Below are 23705 nucleotides of genomic sequence, written 5' to 3' on the forward strand. Positions count from 1 at the left end.
TACATTTTTTGCAACATTATAAATATCTATGCTGTCACTTTTGATCAATTTAACGCATCCTTGCTGAATAAAAGTAATTTCTTTAATTTCTTTAAAAAAAGAAAACTCTTACTGACGGCAAACTTTTGAACGGTAGTGTATAATGTTACAAAAGCTTTATTTCAGATAAATGCTGTTCTTTTGAACTTTCTATTCATCAAATTATCCTGAAAAAAGTTGTACACCACTGATTTTTGAAGGATCATGTGACACTGAAGACTGGAGTAATGATGCTGAAAATTCAGCTTTGATCACAGGAATAAATTACATTTTAAAATATATTCAAGTAGAAAACAGTTATTTTAAATTGGGGGGAAAAAATCGTAATATTACTGGTTTTGCTGTATTTGGATAAAAAATATGTAGCCATGGTGAGGAGAAGAGACTTCTTTTAAAAACAGTAAAAAAAATCTTTTGATCTTTATACTGTCAGGTGTTCACAACAGTCCTTTTATTAAACAAAATCCAAGAGAAACTCACAGGAGAATAATTATAGGAGATACTTTCAACCACAACACAAACACAAATGATACTGGACAAAGGAACTGAAGAGAAACAGGGCTTAAATAACAGGGAGAACTAATGGGTTAGCTAATAGAAAGAAATTAAGGGGACAAACTGCCACACACATGAAAACTAGGTCAGGGAAACAGAACAACACAACGAACAAAACATAATCCTGACAGAGAGAAGGGGATAATGGTATTTTAATCTTAAGGACAATGTGCAATTTCTCAGTAACCTCTAACCAAAAAAATTTGAACGGGGGTACAATACAATAAAGAATGGAGAAATGTGTCTGGTTATAATGGACACATGGGTGAATTAGAAAAACTCATTCTTTATATTGTGTAACATATATTATATGCATGATCTTATATTGAATAAGTTGTAAATTAAAAACATATTTTTACAAATTTGTACCCAGAAGTTTGGGTCAGGGGATAAAGATACATTTTTCAAAGATATATTTACACAATTTCAGTAGGTAGGTACAACAAGATGTCTGTGCTAAGTATTAATTAATCTATATAATTTAGATAATATTTTTTTGAAGGTGAAATAACTTTAACATGAGTCACAAATGAAGTATATTATAATTAATGTTTATTATACTTTTAATTAGGTTCTTTATATACAATGAATTATTTCTCATTTAGGAATATCAAATGTAGATGTGAAGTCTCTGAAGAAGATAAACTTGTTATCATAAAATAAATGATGAAGCTGAGTAATAATACCCTTTTTGACTCCATTTACAGAAATAAAGATGCTTTTAGTCTAAATAAAAGTCATGGCTAATTGGAGAATGCATACAGTGATCCATCCATAGATTTGGTTATTTTTTTTATTTTCCACCAGGTTGTAAGAGTTGAGGAAATTAGTATATTTTAAAACAATTGTGTGTTTTTTTTTTTTTTAAATAGATGTTCCTATAAAAGGTAAATCACTTAATTGAATATTATTACTGAAACATTTTACTTTTTTTTTTTTTTTTTTAAGTTTAATTATAACTTTACTCAAATATTTGAAAACATGTTCAGTCTGAATGTACTTGTTTTAAATTTCATTGCTTTCAATGGAAGATAAAAACCTCTCGGATTTCATCAAAAATATCTTAATTTGTGTTCTGAAGATTAACGAAGGTCTTACGGGTGTGGAACGGCATGAGGGTGAGTAATTAATGACATTATTTTCATTTTTGGGTGAACTTTCTTTTTTCTTTATAGTTTTCTTTATAACCCTGATAGTACACATACATTTCAGAGACATTTATTTGATGTGTGTGTTTATCTGGAAGACATATTCTTTAGAGTGTTTGCTCATCTTCATTACATCTAGGACATGTCAGATGTCAAATAGATGTGCAGACATACGTGTGCTATCTGGGAATGGTTTCCTTTGGCGGAGAAAACGCTTAAATATTGTCTTTTAACTTAAAATATACTGCCGTTATCTTGGTGTTTATGACGAGAAATGTGTAAGAAAATTGGTTGTCCCCTGTGTTGTAGTTTTAGGAGATTGGGCCACATTGAATGTTTAGAATGTGCCGATAGATAACAATATTTTCCCACATTCTTCAAAATATCTTATTTTGTTTTCTGCGCAAGAAAGAAATGAATATGGGTTTGAAACAACTTGAGGGAAAGCAAGCGATGACAAGTTTCATTTTTGGATGAACTATCAATATTTCTACTGAAAAATTGGCACGAATCATAAGATGATCTACTTTCAACGAAAACAGTTTCATAATTTTTGTAATATTTGAAAGCCATGAAGCACCATGATAGTATTTTGGGCTTTCAACTGAGAGCATCAACATTTCAGTTTAATCAACAGTTTATTCAGCATTTCATCATCTTTTAATGTTTTATTTTTCAGGTACAATGCTATTCGTGCCTATTTTCTGGTGTCTGCTGACTTTAAAAAGGCCTGATCATTGTCGGTTTCACATACACAGTAGAAAGAAGTTAATGATCTAATTCCCTTATTGAAAGTTATTAGAAAATCAAACTATATTTCTTATGGAAATGTTTTGTTGCTGTACGGAAATTGTAGTGTTTAATAAAACAGTTTCCAACACATAAAGGAAAAAGTAAACACAACTGTAAGGATGGGTATCATTTGTATTTATTTAGATTTATTATTGTTTTGTTCACCACAGACTGAAAAATAACACTGTTATAGAGCAGTTTTATAGTCTTTCAGCATATATACCCTGACTCAAACGATCTGTTTCTACTACAAACACTTAAAGTCAGATCTCTGCTGATGATCCTGTCAGGTTCAAAAGCTTCAGTAGTTCCTGTTTTAAGCTCATTCATTAACATGTGTTTAAATCACCTGTAAACAGCTCATTTCATTGGTATCAACAGACTGACTGATCACCATAAATCAGCATTTCAATATAGTTTGTGATGAACCATTTTTCATTTAAAAACAACTAAAAATTAAAAATGTGAACAAAAACTCAGCTAGATGACTAGGTAAATGAAGTTTAATTACGCTGATGTTATTTGCAGTTTACAAATCTGTACATTTATTTCTGAATTTGTTTTTTTTTAATTCTTTTTTTTTTTTTTTTTTTTACATGGATTCTTTTAATTGTGGTTATGTATAGTATTTTCCTAGATTTGTCCATGCTGAAGATAAAATAATGTTAAATTTAAAAACAAAATGAAAAAAAGTTTGTTTTTTTTATTAATTAAACAAATTCATTAACTTTGCATTTTGATAAATGGATATTTAAACATAAATACGTAAATGCTTCTGAATTTCATTCTATTGAAGTCAGTGGGGTCCATCAGCTGTTTAGTTACCCACAGTTTTCTTCCATTATGTTCAACCAAAGAAATAAATAAATACATGTTTGGAACATCTTGAAGGTGAGAAAATTATTTCATTTTTTGATGAACGATCCTTTTGAATCTGTAGTTATGTACCATGGGGTTAGCGCCATCTAATGGGCATAAAATGAAATGTAGCTCTTACAGCATCTGGTTTTACGTCTCAACCAGTCCTTTAACGTTTCGTTGATTTAAAAAGAAATACTGAAATAATTGTCATTTTTGTATTATTCACAAAGTGCTAAATGCTAAACTAATATTCAAAAGCTTGACTCATGTTGTGTAAACGAAACTAAAAGTGTTGGAAATGAAAAATAAATTAAAATGCAATTCGTGTTATTTTATGTTTCAGGCTAATAAAGATAATGTGAAGTTAAAGTAACTTATTAGATTGCTTAATTAAACTTATCCGTTGGGAGGCACCCGAACATCTACCCCCCTTTTTTTTTTTTTTTTTTTTGCATTTGCATTTGCATTTGGTGAGAAAAGATTATATATTATTTATATTATATATATTATTTTATCACTTCTCAAATGATCGCATCTAATAACTACATGATTTGCTTTGCACTTGATAAAGATCTTGATGAAGACATAAAAGTGAAGATTTATTGAGGCTTTAAAATAAGGATGTTACAACCGCCAGTCAGTGCTTAACCATGAACAAATCTACAGAGCTCACAAATGCTCAGACAAGCTCATAAATCACAGTAGAAATAGTTTGGCTGTTACAGGAATTGTACCATGTGACTAACCATAAAGAGAAAACGAAACCATTCTGTCCACGCGGGTGCTCCAGACCGGTATTGATGCAAGTAAGTTTTAAAACGTCCTCGATCACAGTTATTGATAATTAGGTTAATGATCAGATAACCATTTTTAAATAAGTGTATTACGATGCTTTTTTTTTTCTTTCTTTTTTTTTAAATTTCCTTCCTTTTAGGCGGTTGTTTTGTGATGATGAAAAGTCAAGATGAAAGATGAAAAGAAATCGAAAGTATTGAGCTGAAGCGCGCGGTGTAATGTCTTTGTGTCAAAAAAAAAAAAAAGAAAAAAGAATCTGACAAAAATCAGCTATGAATTAATAGAATATTTCATTTCAATGAGCACAGTAGACTACATTTATTAGTATTCAGTTAAGCCTAGTATGAGCCTGGCGATGTATTCAATGAATGATGTATTCAAAAGACCTATAGTTACTAATACAAAAAGTTCCCTTGATGTTTTAAGTCTAGTGCAGGAATAATGTTTACTCCATGCATAGTGTTGGCTATTTATATTTATTAGAGCTATATGTTATGAAGAGTTATCCTTAAACTGCGCCCATATTATTTTTATGAACCTTTTTTGTTGTTGTTGTTATTGTTGTTGTAAACTCAACATTCATCATTATATTTACTTCATGTCCAGGTCGTTCTGAGCAGCTGAATTTCTTCAACAAGAAGATCCCAGTGTTGATCTGTTTTCAATGGCAGTTTAGCCGCAGTAATGTCAGAGGAACGAGGAAATGACTCTCTCTCTAAGATGAGTCTCTCAGAGAAACAGAGGTAAGACTGCAGTTTTCACAGTCATTTTAAACACTACTGAAGTGCCAAAATTGTAGCGTTACCCTAAGGCAGAGTAAGTTTTAGTTTTTTGTCAGTCATCATCAATCAACAGTCATAAACTTTGAGTATTCATTTCATTACAATGTGTGCTTTACTGAAATCATGATAAACTAAAGTGATCATGACAGGAGAACAGCAGAAAGAAACTAAATAAGATTTAGAGTTAGTTTATAAAAGTCTGTATAGAACGCAACAAACACTCAGGAATAAAGTGAAATGAAGAAACTGGCTTGTCCAGATTCCAGTAGAGCTGTAGGGTTGAAAATTAACTGTCACCTCAGAACTTTAGATTCTCTGCCATAAAAGGCATTTTACATTCATAAGGTCACAGAGGTTTATTGGCTGAGGTGTTTAAACATTAGGGATCTTCCAGGTGTTACAACTTTGTTCCTGTTTTCATGTTGCTGTAACTCAGAGTATCACAAGATCACGGATATTAATACAGTATTTATCTTGAATTAAATGTGTGTTGCTTTGTATGAAAGTGTCTGGAGTATGCAGTTGCTCGCCTATTAGACCATCAGATATGTCAAAAATGAATAAAAACAAAACAAAATGACAGTATTGCACAGTTATATTATGTGTTAAACTATTGTTTGCAACATTAAACCTCTTCAAATGAGACTGAAGTACCACATGTAGTAAAATGTTTCTCTCTTCCTTTCTCTTTCCTCTTTGTGTTATAGGGAAAGATCAGACTCAGAGGTTTCCAGCTCTGAGTCTGTGAAGAGTGACCAGTCGAAAGGTGACGTGCCATATTTCACTGAAGAAACACCTACCAAAAGGTATTTCATGTGTTTCTCACTGTTGGTCTCACATTGACTGTGTTAAAGCATTTCAATGAATATTTATCATAAAACTTTAAAGTTTTGTTTCTGAAATAGACATTTTCATTATATCACTGTGATTAGCTAATTTTACCTTCCATTGGTGGGAGAGTAATAGTAGGCTGATGTACGTTTGTTCAATTGTGTGTTATTACCAACTGAATTTAATCTCTTCAAATGAGACTGAGGAACCTTCTTTGTGTTGTTAGTGAGAGATCAGATTCAGACCCACATGTGTCCTTCAATGAGGAAACTCCATCACAATCCAAAAGGTATTCCTTGTGTTACACATTACATATTTTAAACCTTTTGTTGCTGTGTGAGTAAATGATCTTGACTGACTGAACAGGCAATCCCATGTAAACACATTAATCAATTCATAGTTGTGAGAAGGACAAATGCTCTTAAAATGACACTGAAGAACCTCATTTAATGTTTGTTTCATTCTGTTCTTTGTGTCTTTAGTGAAAGATCAGGTTCACCAGTATTCAGCTCTGTGTCTATGAAGAGTGACCATTCAAAAGGTGATGGTCCAAACTTCAGTGAGAACAAAACATCACCTGCCAAAAGGTATTTATGTGTTTGTTGTTGTTGTTGGTCACACATAAACAATTTTAAAATTCAACGAATACTTTATAACTTTTCAGAGTTTTGTTCCACAAATTTGCAATAGTCAAAATTTAGCCACAGCTTGTTTGTCAAATATTTGTCCAAGTATTCAGTTCATTACACCATATTAGACTTGTCATCAAGAGAATTGGCTGAGATCATAAATATGAAGTTATCAAGCCAAAATTATCAGTAGAAACTCAGTCCACCAAAGTAACTCAGACATACTGAGTCAGTAGATAACCAACACTCAGCATATATAGAAGGCAGAAATGAGCTTTTCAGGAGTCTAAAGTCTATAAAGGGATGAAGGATACAGTAGTTGGTAGTTTATATAGTGGCAGAACAAAGTGGCAAGATGAAAACCACTATTTTCTGTTGCAAACTTTCACATAGCATCTTTAGGTTATAATAACATTAAAAATTCAAATCCAGATTTTGATTTTCAAAGATTTATTATAAAAACTGATTATTTTTCCCCAAAATGCAATAAATCCATGACGTTTTTTTTTTTTTCTTCCAAAATGCAATTAAAATGCATTTAATCCATTGAATCAATATAAAAGTTATTTTTCATATTGAAACTGTTGAAAATACACAAAGTAAGTTGATTCACATATATGACAGCCTCTGAACTTTGTCAATACTAATCTTATATACAGGAACTGGACTAAAAATAAATTGTCGTCGCTCCCAAAATTAATTCAACAAGTCATCTTGTTAATGCTATAAATTAAGTTGCTTTAATTTTTTTCACAAGGTGCTGAGCATAAGGCTCAAAAGAAAAAAAAAATCTATTTACAGGTATTTATACTGGAGATACTGCTTCAATCTCCGGACCGTGCAGAGTAGTAAATGAGCACGACTTTGAAAGTGCAGACTTTCTTTTTGTAAGCATCATACCTTTAGATTTCTCCGCATTTAAAACAAGTTTTAAATCTCTCAGTGTATGCTGAACTGCATCAAAATCAAACTGAAGATGACTCAGTGCCTGATCCAGCGTTGATGCAGAGGACTAAATCACCAAATCATCAGCATATAAATGAAAACTTGAATGTGTGATATTAGTCACAATATTATTAATATACACTAAGAAGCCTCTGTTTCAGAATTTTATGATTTACAGTATCAAAAGTTTTAGATAAGTCAAAAGAGCAACACTATGGTTTTTATTATCCAATGAAACCATTAAATCATTTAATACTTTTAAAATTGCTGTGGATGTACTATGTTTTTTTCTAAAGCCGGATTGGAAGTCTGATAGGACATTTTTTGAGGATAGGAATTCTTTTAATTTATCATTCACAAGTGATTCCAAAGCCTTAGCTAAAATAGACAATTTTGAAATATGCCTTTAATTATTTAGTACAGTTGGATCACCCCCTTTAAATAATGGCAGAACATAAGCAGTTTTCCAGATAGAAGGAATTTCATTTGTAGATAAAAAAAAAAAAAAAAAAAAAACTTTAAAAAATATGAATCCAACTTATCTGGACCAGCCAGTTTCTTACCATCTAAATCTTTAAGTGCCTTTTTAACCTCTAAAACTGTTACTGGGCTAAAATCAAATACTTGGTCTAACTTGAAATGATTTACGCTGGAGTAAAAAGATCAAATTATTTGCCCAGAGGCCACAAATTGTTCGTTTAAACAATCTATTATTTTAGATTTATCCACAATTTTACATGAATCTGGTGGTAGTGTACAAAAATGTTTTTAAGAAGAACTTCTTCCCATCCAGTCCTACTCAGCGTGACAATAGTAAGAAGTTACTTGCTTGTTAAACAATCAAACATAAATTCAAAAGATAAAAAAAAACAATCATGCGCAGTTATAATTTAATATGTAATTCTATGTCTGTCTAGTTTCATTGTGTTTTGGTTCTGTTTTCCCTGTGCCTGTTTGCCTGTGTTCCCTGTCATTCTAACTTTTACTAGTCTACTCTTAGGCTGCATTTTCACTAGCACAAAAAAAATCTGATTTTTTTTTTTTTATCTGAAACAGAATTTGTTGCACAGAAGCCCACAAGATATCTGATTTTTTTGCATCTGATTTTTTTTCTCCAGTCTGAGCCACTTCCAAATGTTTTTTCAAAACACATTTATCCATCCATAGTTATGAGGAGAACAAACGCTCTTCAAATGAGACTGAAGAACCTCCTTTAATAGTGTTTTTTTCCCCCTCTTTTGTCTCTTTGTGTCTTTAGTGAAAGATCAGGTTCACCAGTATTCAATCCCATGTAAACACATTAATCAATTCATAGTTGTGAGAAGGACAAACGCTCTTAAAATGACACAGAAGAACCTCATTTAATAGTGTTTTTTCCCCTCTTTTGTCTCTTTGTGTCTTTAGTGAAAGATCAGGTTCACCATTAGGACGCATTAGGATTGGCATTTGCAGATATTCTAAACTCTATTGGTGTTAGACAACATGTGTCAGGACCCACTCATTGTCATAATCATACTTTAGATCTAATATTGTCACATGGAATCGATATTGATGCTGTTGAAATTCTGCAGCAGAGTGACGACATCTCAGATCATTATCTAGTCTCGTGTATACTACATTTAGTCAAGGCGGCTAAACTGCCTCCATGCCATAAATATGGTAGAACCATCACTTCTACCACTAAAGATTGCTTTATAAATAATCTTCCTGATCATTTTCATCGCCTTAGCATACCAGACAGCTTAGAAGACCTCGATGTTGCAACAGAAACTATTGCCTCTGTCTTTTCCAGCACATTAGACTCAGTTGCTCCTTTGCGTTTAAAAAAGATTAAGGAAATTAATCCAATGCCATGGTACAATGACCACACTCGGGCCCTAAAGTTAGCAGCCAGAAAAATGGAGCGCAGCTGGAAGAAATCAAAACTAGAAGTATTTCGTATTTCGTGGAGAGAGAGAATGATTGAGTACAGAAAGGCCTTAAAATCTGCTAGATCTGCCTATTTTTCAAAACTCTTAGAAGAAAATAAACACAACCCTAGGTATTTATTTGATACAGTGGCTAAATTAACAAGAAATAAAGCTTCAACTTCTGATGTTTCCAAAGAGCACAGCAGTAATGACTTTATGAACTTCTTTACTTGCAAGATTGATAATATTAGAGAAAAAATAATAACCATGCAACCGTCTACTACAGTATCGTGTCAGATAGTGCATTGTAGTGTCCCTGAGGAAAAATTCAATTCATTTACTGCTTTAGGAGAGGAAGAATTGTCTAAACTTGTTAAATCATCAAAATCAACAACATGTATGTTAGACCCTATACCGACTAAGCTATTGAAAGAAATGCTTCCAGAGGTCATAGACCCTCTTCTCAATATCGTCAATTCATCTTTATCATTAGGATACGTACCAAAAACTTTTAAGCTGGCTATTATTAAACCTCTTATTAAAAAACCACAACTTGATCCTAGAGAATTAGTCAATTACAGGCCGATCTCAAATCTCACTTTTCTGTCAAAAATACTAGAAAAGGCAGTATCATCACAGCTATGTTCCTTTTTAGAAAGAAATGGTATCTGTGAGGATTTCCAGTCAGGATTTAGACCGTACCATAGTACTGAGACTGCTCTCATTAGAGTTACTAATGATTTGCTCTTATCATCAGATCGTGGTTGTATCTCTCTATTAGTGTTACTGGATCTTAGTGCAGCATTTGACACTATTGATCACAATATTCTTTTAAATAGACTCGAAAATTATGTTGGCATTAGTGGAATTGCATTGTCATGGTTCAAATCATACTTATCTGACCGTTATCAGTTTGTAGTAGTAAACGAAGACATGTCATATCGATCACAAGTTCAATATGGAGTACCACAAGGCTCAGTACTAGGACCGTTACTGTTCACTCTGTACATGCTACCCTTGGGAGATATCATTAGGAAGCATGGCGTTAGTTTTCACTGTTACGCTGATGATACTCAGCTCTATATTTCTTCGCGCCCTGACGAAACTTACCAATTCACAAAATTAACGGAGTGCATAGCTGATATAAAAAATTGGATGACCAGTAATTTCCTACTACTAAATTCAGAAAAAACAGAGATTCTAATTTTTGGACCAAAAACTTCTTCACGTAATAACCTAGAATATTGTCTAACACTTGATGGCTGCTCTGTTAAGTCTTCGTCGTCAGTTAGGAACCTAGGTGTGCTCTTTGATACCAATCTTTCATTTGAAGGCCATGTTACTAGCATCTGTAAAACCGCATTCTTCCATCTTAAAAATATATCTAAACTACGACATATGCTCTCAATGAAAAATGCAGAACAGTTAGTTCATGCGTTCATGACCTCAAGGCTAGATTACTGTAACGCTCTACTGGGTGGTTGTTCTGCTCGCCTGATAAATAAACTACAGCTCGTACAAAATGCAGCAGCTAGAGTTCTTACTAGAACCAGGAAGTATGACCATATTAGCCCAGTTCTGTCAACACTGCATTGGCTTCCTGTTAAACATCGTATAGATTTTAAAATCTTGCTAATTACTTACAAAGCACTAAATGGTTTAGCTCCCCAGTACCTGAGCGAGCTCCTAATTCATTATAGTCCTTCACGTCTATTGCGATCTCAGAATTCAGGCCAGCTGATAATACCTAGAATATCAAAATCAACTGCAGGTGGTAGATCCTTCTCCTATTTGGCACCTAAACTCTGGAACAATCTTCCTAGCATTGTTCGGGAAGCAGACACACTCTGTCAGTTTAAATCTAGACTAAAAACGCATCTCTTTAACCTGGCATACACATAACACATTACCAATTTATATTTCCAAATCCGTTAAAGGATTATTAGGCTGCATAAATTAGGTCAGCCGGAACCGGGAACACTTCCTATAACACCTGATGTACTCGTTACATCAGAAGAAGAATGGCATCTACGCTAATATTAGTCTTTCTGTTTATCCCGAGGTTCACCGTAGTCAACCGGATCCGGGCCGTATCCAGGTGAGACCAAGGACCTGCACCTTGACACGACCACAACGCAGCCCTGAAGTATCAGCAGAGATTGAGTCAACTAGATCATCCCCTGTGAAGGCCTCATCGACACGACAGCCACGACACAGTTCCTCAACAACCGTCCATACCGGCGTGATGAATACGATCCTCAATTGGATGGAACTGAAATAAATACTTTTAATGTTGCGATCCTATTGGACTTATGATAGCAACCTGAATTGTAACAAAGCACTGTTGGCCAGAGGAGAACTGGCACCCCGACTAAGCCTGGTTTCTCCCAAGGTTTTTTTTCTCCATTTTAACACCAATTTGCCACTTGTCTGCCACCTGATGTCACCTGATGGAGTTTGGGTTCCTTGCCGCTGTCGCCTCTGGCTTGCTTAGTTGGGGACACTTGACTTGACATTTTGATATTCAACAGTGCTTTTGATCTGCCTGCATTGACACTATTCTTTAAGAGCTGCTGTGCAGTCAAACAATGTACCAGTTATCAATGTAAAGCTGCTTTGACACAATCTACATTGTAAAAAGCGCTATATAAATAAAGGTGACTTGACTTGACCAGTATTCAGCTCTGTGTCTATGAAGAGTGACCATTCAAAAGGTGATGGACCAAACTTCAGTGAGAACAAAACATCACCTGCCAAAAGGTATTTATGTGTTTGTTGTTGTTGTTGGTCACACATAAACAATTTTGAAATTCAACGAATACTTTATAACTTTTCAGAGTTTTGTTTCACAAATTTGCAGTCAAAATTTAGCCACAGCTGGTTTGTCAAATATTTGTCCAAGTTCATTACACCATATTAGACTTGTCTTCAAGAGAATTGGCTGAGATCATAAATATGAAGTTATCAAGCCAAAATTATCAGAAGAAACTCAGTCCACCCAAATAACAAATTGAGGATAGTTTGGCAGTGGTAGTGTACAAAAAAGTTAACTAGTAGAACTTAACTAGTTTCCTAATGTGTTCCAGTGTGGCTGCATTTACACTGGCTCAAAAAAATCTGAAAATATCTGACACAGATTGGAATTCATTTCACAGAAGTCCGCAATATATATGATTTTTTTCGCATCCAGTCAGAGCCACTTCCAAATGTTTTTTTTTTTTTTTTTTAAATTAGATACATAGCCGATATCTGGACATTCAACCTATGTCTAAACACGAATATCCAATTCCCCAAAGAGCTCCAAAACACCACAAAATAAGGACAACACATTTGCCCACAAAGATTTGGTTCTAACCAAGGTTCTACCATGTGCAAAGTAAAGATTTTACACACAATCATTTTGGTCGGGAATTGTGAATGTAAACACAGAAATCGGATACCAGTCCTGTTTAAGGTGAATGTAAAAAGGTTGGCTAAAAAATCTAATATGGTCAAAAGGTCGGATCTGTGCATTAAAGGATTAGTTCACACAAAAATGAAAATTATCCCATGATTTCCTCACCCTCAAGCCATTCTAAGTGTGTATGACTATCTTCTTTCAGACGAGCACAATCGGAGATATATTTTAAAATATCCTGGCTTTCCAGTTTTATAATGGTAGTGAATGGGGTGCATGTTTTGAAGCCCAAAATAAATGCATCCATCCATCATAAAAAATAATCCATATGGCTCCAGGGGGTTAAAAAAGGCCTTCTGAAATGAAGCAATGGGTTTTTTGTAAGACAAATATCCATATTTAAAACTTTATAAAGTAAAATAACTGGCTTCTGGTAGACGACCGTACGCATCGATTTGAGGCGGAAGAGTAACCTCTGACCAAAACATGACGTAACAATGAGCACGGAAGCACAGAGTATAGAGTAAAACAAAACACTAATCATGAATTAGAAGTCTAAAACGATCATTGTCAGAGAGAAATGTCAGAGGACTTCGATATATGAGAAGAGGAGCTTGAGTTTGTTGCACAGCCCTATTTGTTTGAACTCTGAGAGGCGTGTAAGCTTACGATACTCCTACGTCATGCATCGCATTAGGGGTTACTCATTTGGCGCAAGTCAACTTTCTCACGGACATAAATTCGCCAGTTTATGATTCTTAGTCAGAGGGTGCAGAGTTTACTAATGCATTTGAGTCGAACCGCCACATGCTTGTTCATACAAAAATACAGTTTTCTTAGTCACGATACTGCAACTTGCTAATTCAATAACAGACAAACTCAAAAAGTCCCATGATGTGCCAACATGCTCCTTTCATGGGGCTCTCTGGCTTGACCTGTCCTGACGCAGATTTACGGAAATGACGGACTCCAATAATCTACTAGTCATAATGATTTTAGAGGAATCCAAGATAAATCAAGATTAACATTTATTGTTTTGCCAGGCAGGATAAAACATCAATTAAAAGAATTAAAAAGAATACATCACACAACCGATCAGCATAAAAATACAAAGTACAATTCACAACGAAAAAAAAAAGAATTTCAAAGAGTCAGCATACCTGGCAAAAATAGAGAGATACACACAGCAATTGTGCGGGAAGTTCTGAATGCAGATTCTTCCTTGAGTGGTTTGCCAAATCCCTTTAAATACCCCAAGTCTAACAAAAGGACAGTAAACATTTAGCACCCAAATATTTATGCAGCTTTTGTTGGACCTTTTCTCGTGCCCCAAAGGGTCACACGCCTGGTTTTGGGGATCAAAACAAATGGTTAATAAAGATCTTTATTGGGGCATCTCCCACACCAGGAGAACAGGTTTTGTTTTCTTTATTCTTGTCTGTTCTATTGATGTGGGAGTGAAACCATCTTACCAGTCGCACCAGAAATATTTACATTGAGGTCACTTAAAACAGATAAGATAACAGATTTGTGAGACTCGCATGGCCTGAGGGGAAGGAGAGGGTGTGAGGAGTCAGGAACTCAGCATGGGGGGAAGAGAGGAGGTCGAGCCAGGTGTTGTCCTGCGCACTTTCTCGCAGATCCTTTCTTCAGATTAGAGAGTTTTATTGTTTTATTACAGGATAGGAATCTTGAATTCAGTCTTGGTAAAATCCATTCTTACAGGATTATATTTATAATGGATGGATGCATTTATTTTGGGCTTCAAAAAAGGCCCCCATTCACTCCCATTATAAAGTTTAGGAGAGCAAGGATATTTTTAAATATATCTCTGATTGTGTTTGTCTGAAATAAGATAGTAATAAACACCTAGGATGGCTTGAGGGTGAGGAAATTATGGGGTACTTTTCATTTTTGGATGAACTATCCCTTTAATACTCGCAGTGTAAACACAGCCTTAGTTACTGATTATGTTCACCTATTGTTCATTTAGTTACTTCATTACTCCCTGTGTATTTATGCCCTTAGTTTCCTCAGTTCACTGTTCTGTGTTGTCAGTGTTAACAACACAGTGTTCCCTGTCATATTTGTGATTAAAGACCAAGTTATCAAATTCTCCATCATTGTACTCTTCACTGCAACACCAGACATATAGTTTTTGTTAAACTGCCTTTTACAATATTAAATCACTTCAAATTAGACTGAAGTACCCCATTCAGTAAAATGTTTCTTTCTCTTTCCTCTTTGTGTCATTAGTGAAAGATCAGACTCAGAGTTTCCCATTGTTGGTCACAGATTGACTGTGTTTAAAGTATTTCAGTTAATATTTATAATGAAACTGAAAGAAGTTTTGTTTCTCAAAAAAACAAAACAAAAAAAAAACAATTGCATTATAGCATTGCATATAGACTGAGGAACCTTCTTTATGTTGTTAGTGAGAGATCAGGCCCACACGTGTCCTTCAGTGAAGCAACTCCGTCACAAATCAAAAGGTAATCCATGTGTTTTTCATTACATTATTTATTTATTTTTTTACTGTAGTGTATGTGAATGATCTTGACTGACAACAGACAATCACATGTAAACATTTATCCATTTATAGTTGTGAGGAGAACTAATGCTCTTCAGATGAGACTGAAGAACCTCCTTTAATGGTGTTTTTTTCTTTTGTCTCTTTGTGTCTTTAGTGAAAGATCAGGTTCACCAGTATTCAGCTCTGTGTCTATGAAGAGTGACCATTCAAAAGGTGATGGTCCAAACTTCAGTGAGAACAAAACATCACCTGCCAAAAGGTATTTAACGTGTTCTTCGTTGTTGGTCACACATAAACTATAATAAAACATTTTATAGTTATGTTTCTCAAATTTTGAGTTAAATATTAGTCACATTTGGTTTGTCAAATATTTATCCAAGTGTTCAGTTCATTACAAGAGAATTGACTGAAATCATAAGTACAAAGTTATCAAGCCAAAATCATCAGAAGAAACTCGGTCTGTTGATGGGCTGAGAAGAAAGGAATAGCCTTGTTAACCCATTCATACTGTGTCAATAGATAACTAACGCTCAGAAATTATAAGCTTATATAGAACATGGAAATGAGCTTATGACGAGGCAAAGCAGATCCAAATGCACCAATATACTTTAATAAACAAATCATAATGAAGATACAAGCAAGGCTCAGCATGGAATATTCATAACAGTGTGCTCTAAACATAATCAATGCCAGACAAATAACACAAAAATCTGAAGGTTATAGAGCAAGCTAATGATCAAAATAAGAAACAGGTGTGTGAAATTAATTAAATCATGAATAACCACGACAACCACTGAAAATATACTTAATAATCAAGGCAACCAATGAAGCAGAAACTGAAACCTATACTTAACATGACATAGGATGTATAGATGGGAAAATTCGGTGTGTTGGGGAGTCTTGATGGTGTTTCATACAATGTTGGCTAATTTCTCCTTTTGCAGTTGAGTAAAGAATAATAATGAATTATTATAATATAGCATGCATGTATATATATATTAAACTGAGGAACCTCCTGTAATTTTTTTTTTTTTTTTTTTTTTTTTTTTGTCAAAAGTCAAAGGTTAGTTTCATATGAGTCTAGCTCTGTGTCTGTGAAAAGTGACCATTCAAAAGGTGATGGACCAAACTTCAGTGAGAAGAAGCCATCATCTACCAAAAGGTATTTAGTATGTTGCTTATTGTTGGTCACACCTAGACTGTTATAACGTATTTCAATATATACTTTTCATTAAACTTTCTAGTTTTGTTTCTTAAAGCATTCTGTTAATTAATTTCTATTGTCACAGTTGAGAAATAATAATAATGCATGTTTAAACTGTAGTTTGATACAGTAAATTGCATTTATATTCTTAATTGCAAACTAAATCTAAGACTCTAGTAATTTTTTTTTTTCTTTACTCTCTACTCTTTGTGATAGTAAAAAATCAGGCTCACATGTGTCCTTCAGCAAAGAAACACCATCACGAACCAAAAGGTATTCCACATGTTTTATGTTACATTTTTTAAATTGTGAATGGGCTTTTTAAATTTTTCACAATTTTTCATAATATAGACAATTAAGTAATTCGAAACCAGAACTTGAATGAATAATAAGGTTTATACTGTATTTAATTACCATTTGGAACTTCCCCTCAAATGAGTAACCCCTGTAGAATTTTTTTTATTTATTTATTTATTTTTTATCATTAGTGTAAGATCAGATTCGCATGTGTCCAGTTCTGTGTCTGTGAAGAGCGACCATTCTAAAGGTGATGGACCAAACTTCAGTGAGAAAACACCATCTAAAAAAAGGTAACATCTAACAAAAGACTTGATTACTGTATGTGAGCTTTTGTGTGAACATTTTAAAATGTACCTAGAAGAATTTCCTGTAGTCAGTTGTATTTCTCTCTGTCCTTTGTGTCATTATTGCAAGTTCAAGCTCATATGTATCCAGATGTTTGTCTGTAAAGTAACTAATCTCCTCACTGTGGTATGTGTGACTAAATACAAGAATAAATCACTGAGCACAATGTCTGTGTAATGTTAATCCTCTGAAGGCAAGCTGAAAGTGAGAACCCATGTGTAATTTATTAAAATCATAATTCAGACCAAGCTCTGCAGTTAAAGGGGATCTACTCAGCTCGAGTCCATGCTTCACAAATTCACAAAAAGTTCCTCAAGAACCATAGCCATGAGACTGAAAAATTTTCTCTCTTGTCTCTTTGTCATTAGTGAAAGATCAGGCTCACATGTATCCTTTGTGTCTGTAAAAAGTGACCATTCAAAAGGTGATGGACCAAACTTCAATGAGAAAACACCATTTTACAAAAGGTATTTCATCTGTTTCTCAAAGTATCATATTGGTGATCCACAGATTGTCACAGGGTGTATGGCTGTATTATTACAGTGAAGAAGAATCCAAAACAAATGCGCAATAGATCACAAGAGCAAAAGACAGAATAACAACCAATGTATACGTTAATAAATGAGATTGAACAAAGAACTGAAAATAAACTAAGGGCTTAAATACATAGGGGGAGGTAATTAACAGAGCTAAGATCATGTCACGAACTAAGCAGCTACCAATGAAAGTAGCTAGTGGCGTAAAAATGGGAACAAAAGAAACAGGTACAATAACTAGAACAAAACCAAAACAGAATAAACACATGCAAGTAATATGGAGGATTAAATTAACATAAGGTTTAAATCTACCATTATGTAAGATTTGCTGAAATATTTATCTGTCATTGTACTGCAATATCAACAAAACAAAATGTATAATTAATTTGTTTTGCATTATAGCGATGTTAACATGGTTATTCAGTTAGACAGGTAGCCACTAGAATTTGTACGTTCACAGTGGAAATAGAGAACGGGCAATCAAGCATATATACATTCCATATAGGGGCTTTATTGCATCAAAGTATTATTTGCATCAACAAATCTCTTGAAATGAGACTGAAGGTTCTTGTGTAGTAAAGTGTTTTTTTTTTGTTTTTTTTCCCCTGCTGTTCATGTCATTAGTGTAAGATCAGGCTCACATGTATCCAGCTTTGTGTCCATGAAGAGTGACCATTCAAAAGGTGATGGACCGAACTTCAGTGAGGAAACACCATCACCTTCCAAAAGGTATTTCTTGTGTTCTTTTTGTATCATAAAACTAAATTTCACAACAACTGCTTTTCTGTACTGACAAAGAAGGTAGTAATAAGCTGCTGGTTTGACAATCGTTTGAACAAATAAAATTGACAGCTGCAAACCCATTCAATTTTATGTGATTTTCATCTTTTTGTGTGTGGTTTAGTAACAGAGGGCAGAAGACCACAGTAAATATTGGTGCAGAATTTTCACGGTGGAAAACTCTAAAAGCACAGAAGGGATTGAAGAGTGATGTGGAACTGGCAACTTTTCTTCTTAACAGGTGGGAACAGAAGATACCACAGTTTACCTTTTACAATTTATTACCATGAATCATTACATAAATGGATCTATTTTGCCAAAATGTTTATTATTTTTTTTCTAGAGACTTAATAAGCTATAATATGTAACATGGTTATTAAAATGTAATGTGCATGTACTTTTTGAAAGCAATTTGACCATGGGCAGTGATCCATATAACAATGAAAATATGAACCACACTAACAATTTTTGCAAGTTAAAGGGATAGTTCACCCAAAAAGGAAAATTTGATGTTTATCTGATTACCCCCAGGGCATCCAAGATGTAGGTGACTTTGTTTCTTCAGTAGAACACAAATTATGATTTTTAACTCCAACCGTTGCGGTCTGTCAGTCGTATAATGCATGTCAATGGGAACTTCGTTTATAAGAGTAAAAAAAAAACATGCACAGCCAAATCCAAATTAAACCCTGCGGCTCGTGACGACACATTGATGTCCTAAGACACTAAATGATCGGTTTGTGTGAGAAACCGAACAGTATTTATATCATTTTTTACCTCTAATACACCACTATGTCCAACTGCCTTGAGCATCCGGTGTGTGAGGTTTGAAAACGCGCTCTGATGCCGGAAGTGATGTCTCGTGCATATACGACAAAGAGTGCATTCAGACCTCACACACTGGATGCTCAATGCAGTTGGACATAGTGGTGTATTAGAGGTAAAAAAATGATATAAATACTGTTTCGTTTCTTGCACAAACCGATTGTTTCGTGTCTTAGGACATCAATGTGTCGTCACGAGCCGCAGGGTTTAATTTGGATTTTTCTGTGCATGTTTTTTTATTCTCATAGATGGTGTTACTGTTTCAATGCATTATATGACTGACAGACCGCAACGGTTGGAGTTAAAAATCATCATTTGTGTTCTACTGAAGAAACAAAGTCACCTACATCTTGGATGCCCTAGGGGTAAGCAGATAAACATCAAATTTTCATTTTTGGGTGAACTATCCCATTAAATTCAGCACATTTAAATTGGAACATAAATTTGAGTTATCAGGTTCAAGAGGAAGACATATGCAACTATTGTAAAGCCTATTATTACAGTATATTATTACAGCCAAGAAAATAATGTCTCCAAATAACTCTGCCCCTCTTAGTAGCTGAGACTTCAAATAAATAAATTAATAAAATCCACCTTTATTTATTTATTTTACCAGGGTTCAATTTGAGAAATCGGACTCAGATTACAAGAATTACCGCAACCGCAAGGATTTCAGAGAAAATCTTCTTTGGATCTTCAAGGCAAGTCAAAAATTCATAAATGCTCAAGATTTATGTATGTATGTGTCACCATATAATTTCCAGTGTTCTCAGTGTTTATCGCCCAGTCTCGTTAATGTCACGTGGTGTTCGTTTGTCTGCCTGCCGTCTGTTGGTGTTTATTAAAGACCTGTTTGTACCTGCATCTTCATTTTTGTGTATTCCTGCTAAGATACCAATAAATCATGTTCATTATTGGATTTGATCCATAACAGGTTCTTGTTATCTGTTTGTGTTTTTGTATTCATCACCAATTTACCTTGCATTTTACTGTTACTTGCCTGGAATTTGTACTACACATAAATTGTTCATATTTAAAACATGTTTTTAATGTATAGGATTTGGTTACTTTTTTTGTTCTCTGCCTTATTTTTTCTTGCTTTGTTTTCAGGCTGTTGAGAACAAAATACTCATATTTCTGAAGAATGAGCTGGAAAAGTTTAAGAAAATATTAAAAAAAGAGAACACACAATACTTTGTGCAGGACTTTATAGAGGAAATGCGTGATGTCAAAGAAGCAGCTCTTGATATGACACTCTTTTTCCTGAGAGATATGAAGCAAGTTGAGGCTGCAGATGCTCTACAAGGTAAGAGGTTCATGGGCATAACAATCTGTCATTGTCATTTATAAAATGTACAAGAGATAATGATGCATATATTTCTGTTTGTGTGTGTGTGTGTGTTAGATGAGCTGGTCCTCATTCATCAGCGACCGCTAAAATCAAATTTGAAGAAGAAGCATCAGTCTGTATCTGAAGGAATTGCAAAGCATGGCGACTCCAAGCTTCTGAATAACATCTACACAGATCTCTATATGACTCTGGGTGCTATTAAACAAGTCAATACACAGCACGAAGTAAGGCAAGTTCAGGTTGCTGACAGGCGACATGAATCACAAGAGATAGCAGTTGAATGCAAAAATTTGTTTAAAGCACCTGAACAAGACAAGGAGATCAGAACTGTACTGACAAAAGGAGTTGCTGGCATCGGAAAATCCATCTCTGTGCAAAAGTTTATTGTGGATTGGGCTGAAGGAAAAGAAAATAAGGATATTACTTTCATATTTCCCCTTGCATTTCGAGAGATGAACTTAAAGGAGAAAGAAAAACAAAGCTTGACAAGTCTTATAAGTCAGTTTTTCCCAGAGATAAAAGGACTGAACCTGGCAAGAAATGATAAATTCAAATTCCTCTTCATCCTTGATGGATTGGATGAATGTCGTCTTCCTCTGAACTTTGATGGTAATGAAACATGCCGTGATGTGTCGTCACCAGTCTCCTTGGATGTTCTCCTAACAAACCTCATCAAGGGAAATCTGCTTCCTTCTGCTCTCATCTGGATCACCACCAGACCAGCAGCTGCCATTAAGATTCCTCCTGAATGTATTGACCGTGTGACAGAAGTACAAGGATTCAATGATGCACAAAAGAAGGAGGAGTACTTCAGAAAAAGATTCACTGATGTGGATCTGGCCAATGAAATCATTGATAATGTTAAACAATCAAAGAGTCTCTTTATCATGTGCTACATCCCAGTCTTCTGCTGGATTTCAGCCACTGTTCTCCAGAACATTTTGGAGGAGAAAAGAAATAATGATCTGGAAAAAAATAAGGGTGATGACACCTCTAAAACACTGCAGGAATCAAATACTGAAGACACTCCCAGGACTCTGACACAGATGTACACACACTTTCTCCGATTTCAGATCCTGCAGAGTCGTCGAAAGTACGAGGGAGAATACACACCCAATATTTCCTGGGATAAAGATGCCATCCTTTCACTGGGGAAACTAGCATTTCACCAGCTGCAAAGAAACAATCTGCTCTTTTATGACACAGATCTGGAATCCTGTGGTATTGATGCCTCTAAAGCATCAGTGTATTCAGGCATGTGTACCCAGATCTTTAAGGAGGAAAAAGGGATCATTCTCGGTACCACTTTCTGCTTTGTTCACTTGAGCATTCAAGAGTTTATAGCAGCACTTTATGCACATCTGTTTTTAGACATCAACAAGAAAAGTGTGTTTGTTCAGGAGTCTACAAAACAGGAAAACAAAAATGAAGACATGATTGATTTGCTCAAGACTGCAGTGGACAAGGCGCTCGAGAGTGAAACTGGACACTTGGATCTTTTCCTTCGCTTCCTCCTCGGTCTGTCACTCCAGACCAATCGTCCACTCTTACGAGGTCTGTTGACACAGCAAGATGGCAATGACCAGTGCTACAATGAAGTAGTTCAGTACATCAAGCAGAAGTTAGAAGAGAATCTGTCTCCAGAGAGATCCATCAATCTGTTCTACTGTCTGAATGAACTGAACGACCAAACTCTGGTGAAAGCGATTCAGACTCAACTTAGTGAAGGAAGTCTTTCATCTGCTGACCTTTCACCTGCCCAGTGGTCTGCTGTGGCCTTTGTTTTGTTGACATCAGAGGAAGAGATGAAGGAGTTTGAGCTTCAGAAATTCAAGAAATCAGACGAGTGTCTCTTTAGACTATTGGAAGTTGTGAAAATCTCCAAAAGAGCTGTGTAAGTCATTTAAAGCAGGGGTCTTCAACCCGGCTCCTGAAGGCCCAGTGCCCTGCAAAGTTTCTTTTCAACCTGCTTCAGCTTGTGATTTTCAAGTGATCCTGAAGTTTGATCAGCTGGTTCAGGTGTGTTAATTAGGTTTGGAGCTAAACTCTCCAGGACACTGGGCCTCCAGGAGCCAGGTCGAAAACCTATTATTTAAACAATTCAATTCACATTTATTTGTATAGCACTTTTCACTATATATATATATATATATATATATATATATATATATATATATATATATATATATCGTTTCAAACAGAAAATGCATTTCAACATTACAGTTTGGAGTGATCTGTTATCAGAGGGGCAAGTTATGCAATTTCACAAATATACATATACAAATCACGCAGTTAGCTAACAATCTATTAATTTAAACAATGTATTAATTTAAGGCAGAAACAATGGGCTCATTGAAGTAATGATTACATGTGAACAATGATTAGGATATATAGGAAGATTTAATTTTTAGAAGATAAACACAAAAACATAATTTATCAAAAACCTCAATGAGTAATTAGTAATCACATACCAGATGTATATGAAAGTATATGAAGGTTATTAACCATATTAATTTACTATTTTTAATAGTTAATTATAACCATTATTGATTATTAAGATAATTAAAAACACATCATTAAAATTAAATTCAAATTATAGTGACATACAACATGTTGAGTTCATATTCTGCTTACATCTATATAGTATTCATCATCATTAGGGTGTATACTGAATTCGATGTCTTAATATCACTGTCATAATACATTTACCTTGTTAAGCGTTTTTTACATTTAGCACTTTACAATGTCCCACCATTTTATTCAAGCATGTTTGTTTTTATGTAGCAGAATAAGACTAGCTGTATTGGCAATGTAGCTCATCATCCTAGAGCATATGTATTGTTCATCTAAAATAAATAAATGCTTTTTAAAAAATATTTGTATATAGCAAATCCACTGTTTGTATAAAATTTTACTTTGTGTTCTGAATTATTTCTTGTAGGTTAAACGATTGTAGCATAACAGACAAAAGCTGTTCAAGTCTGGCTAAAGCTCTCGAATCAGATAACAATCTGGAAGAGCTGATTATGGACAATAATAGTCTGCAGGATGCAGGAGTGAGGTTGCTCTGCGCTGGACTGAATAGTGTAAAGTGTAAATTGGAGATACTGAGGTAAGTTGTGTGACAGCAGACAATACCATCAGTTA

At 34.5% G+C, this 23705-nt stretch overlaps 1 protein-coding gene across 1 annotated transcript in view; it reads left to right on the plus strand.

Moving 5' to 3' along the window:
* The window catches only part of LOC127509832 (protein NLRC5-like), a 98593-nt gene that overhangs the window by 10959 nt on the left and 63929 nt on the right, over positions 1-23705 (plus strand). The window contains exons 4-20 of the mRNA XM_051888906.1: positions 1626-1712; positions 4797-4933; positions 5680-5778; positions 6030-6092; positions 6286-6390; positions 15120-15176; positions 15372-15476; positions 16275-16379; positions 16638-16694; positions 16910-17011; positions 17435-17533; positions 18227-18331; positions 18507-18623; positions 19824-19908; positions 20318-20513; positions 20613-22452; positions 23500-23670. Of these exons, the coding sequence (XP_051744866.1) occupies positions 4875-4933; positions 5680-5778; positions 6030-6092; positions 6286-6390; positions 15120-15176; positions 15372-15476; positions 16275-16379; positions 16638-16694; positions 16910-17011; positions 17435-17533; positions 18227-18331; positions 18507-18623; positions 19824-19908; positions 20318-20513; positions 20613-22452; positions 23500-23670 (3365 nt within the window). The 5' untranslated portion in view covers positions 1626-1712; positions 4797-4874. The remainder of the gene's footprint in view (positions 1-1625; positions 1713-4796; positions 4934-5679; positions 5779-6029; positions 6093-6285; positions 6391-15119; positions 15177-15371; positions 15477-16274; positions 16380-16637; positions 16695-16909; positions 17012-17434; positions 17534-18226; positions 18332-18506; positions 18624-19823; positions 19909-20317; positions 20514-20612; positions 22453-23499; positions 23671-23705) is intronic.

Source organism: Ctenopharyngodon idella, chromosome 3 (genome assembly GCF_019924925.1).
Source record: "Ctenopharyngodon idella isolate HZGC_01 chromosome 3, HZGC01, whole genome shotgun sequence".
NCBI classification, from domain to species: domain Eukaryota; kingdom Metazoa; phylum Chordata; class Actinopteri; order Cypriniformes; family Xenocyprididae; genus Ctenopharyngodon; species Ctenopharyngodon idella.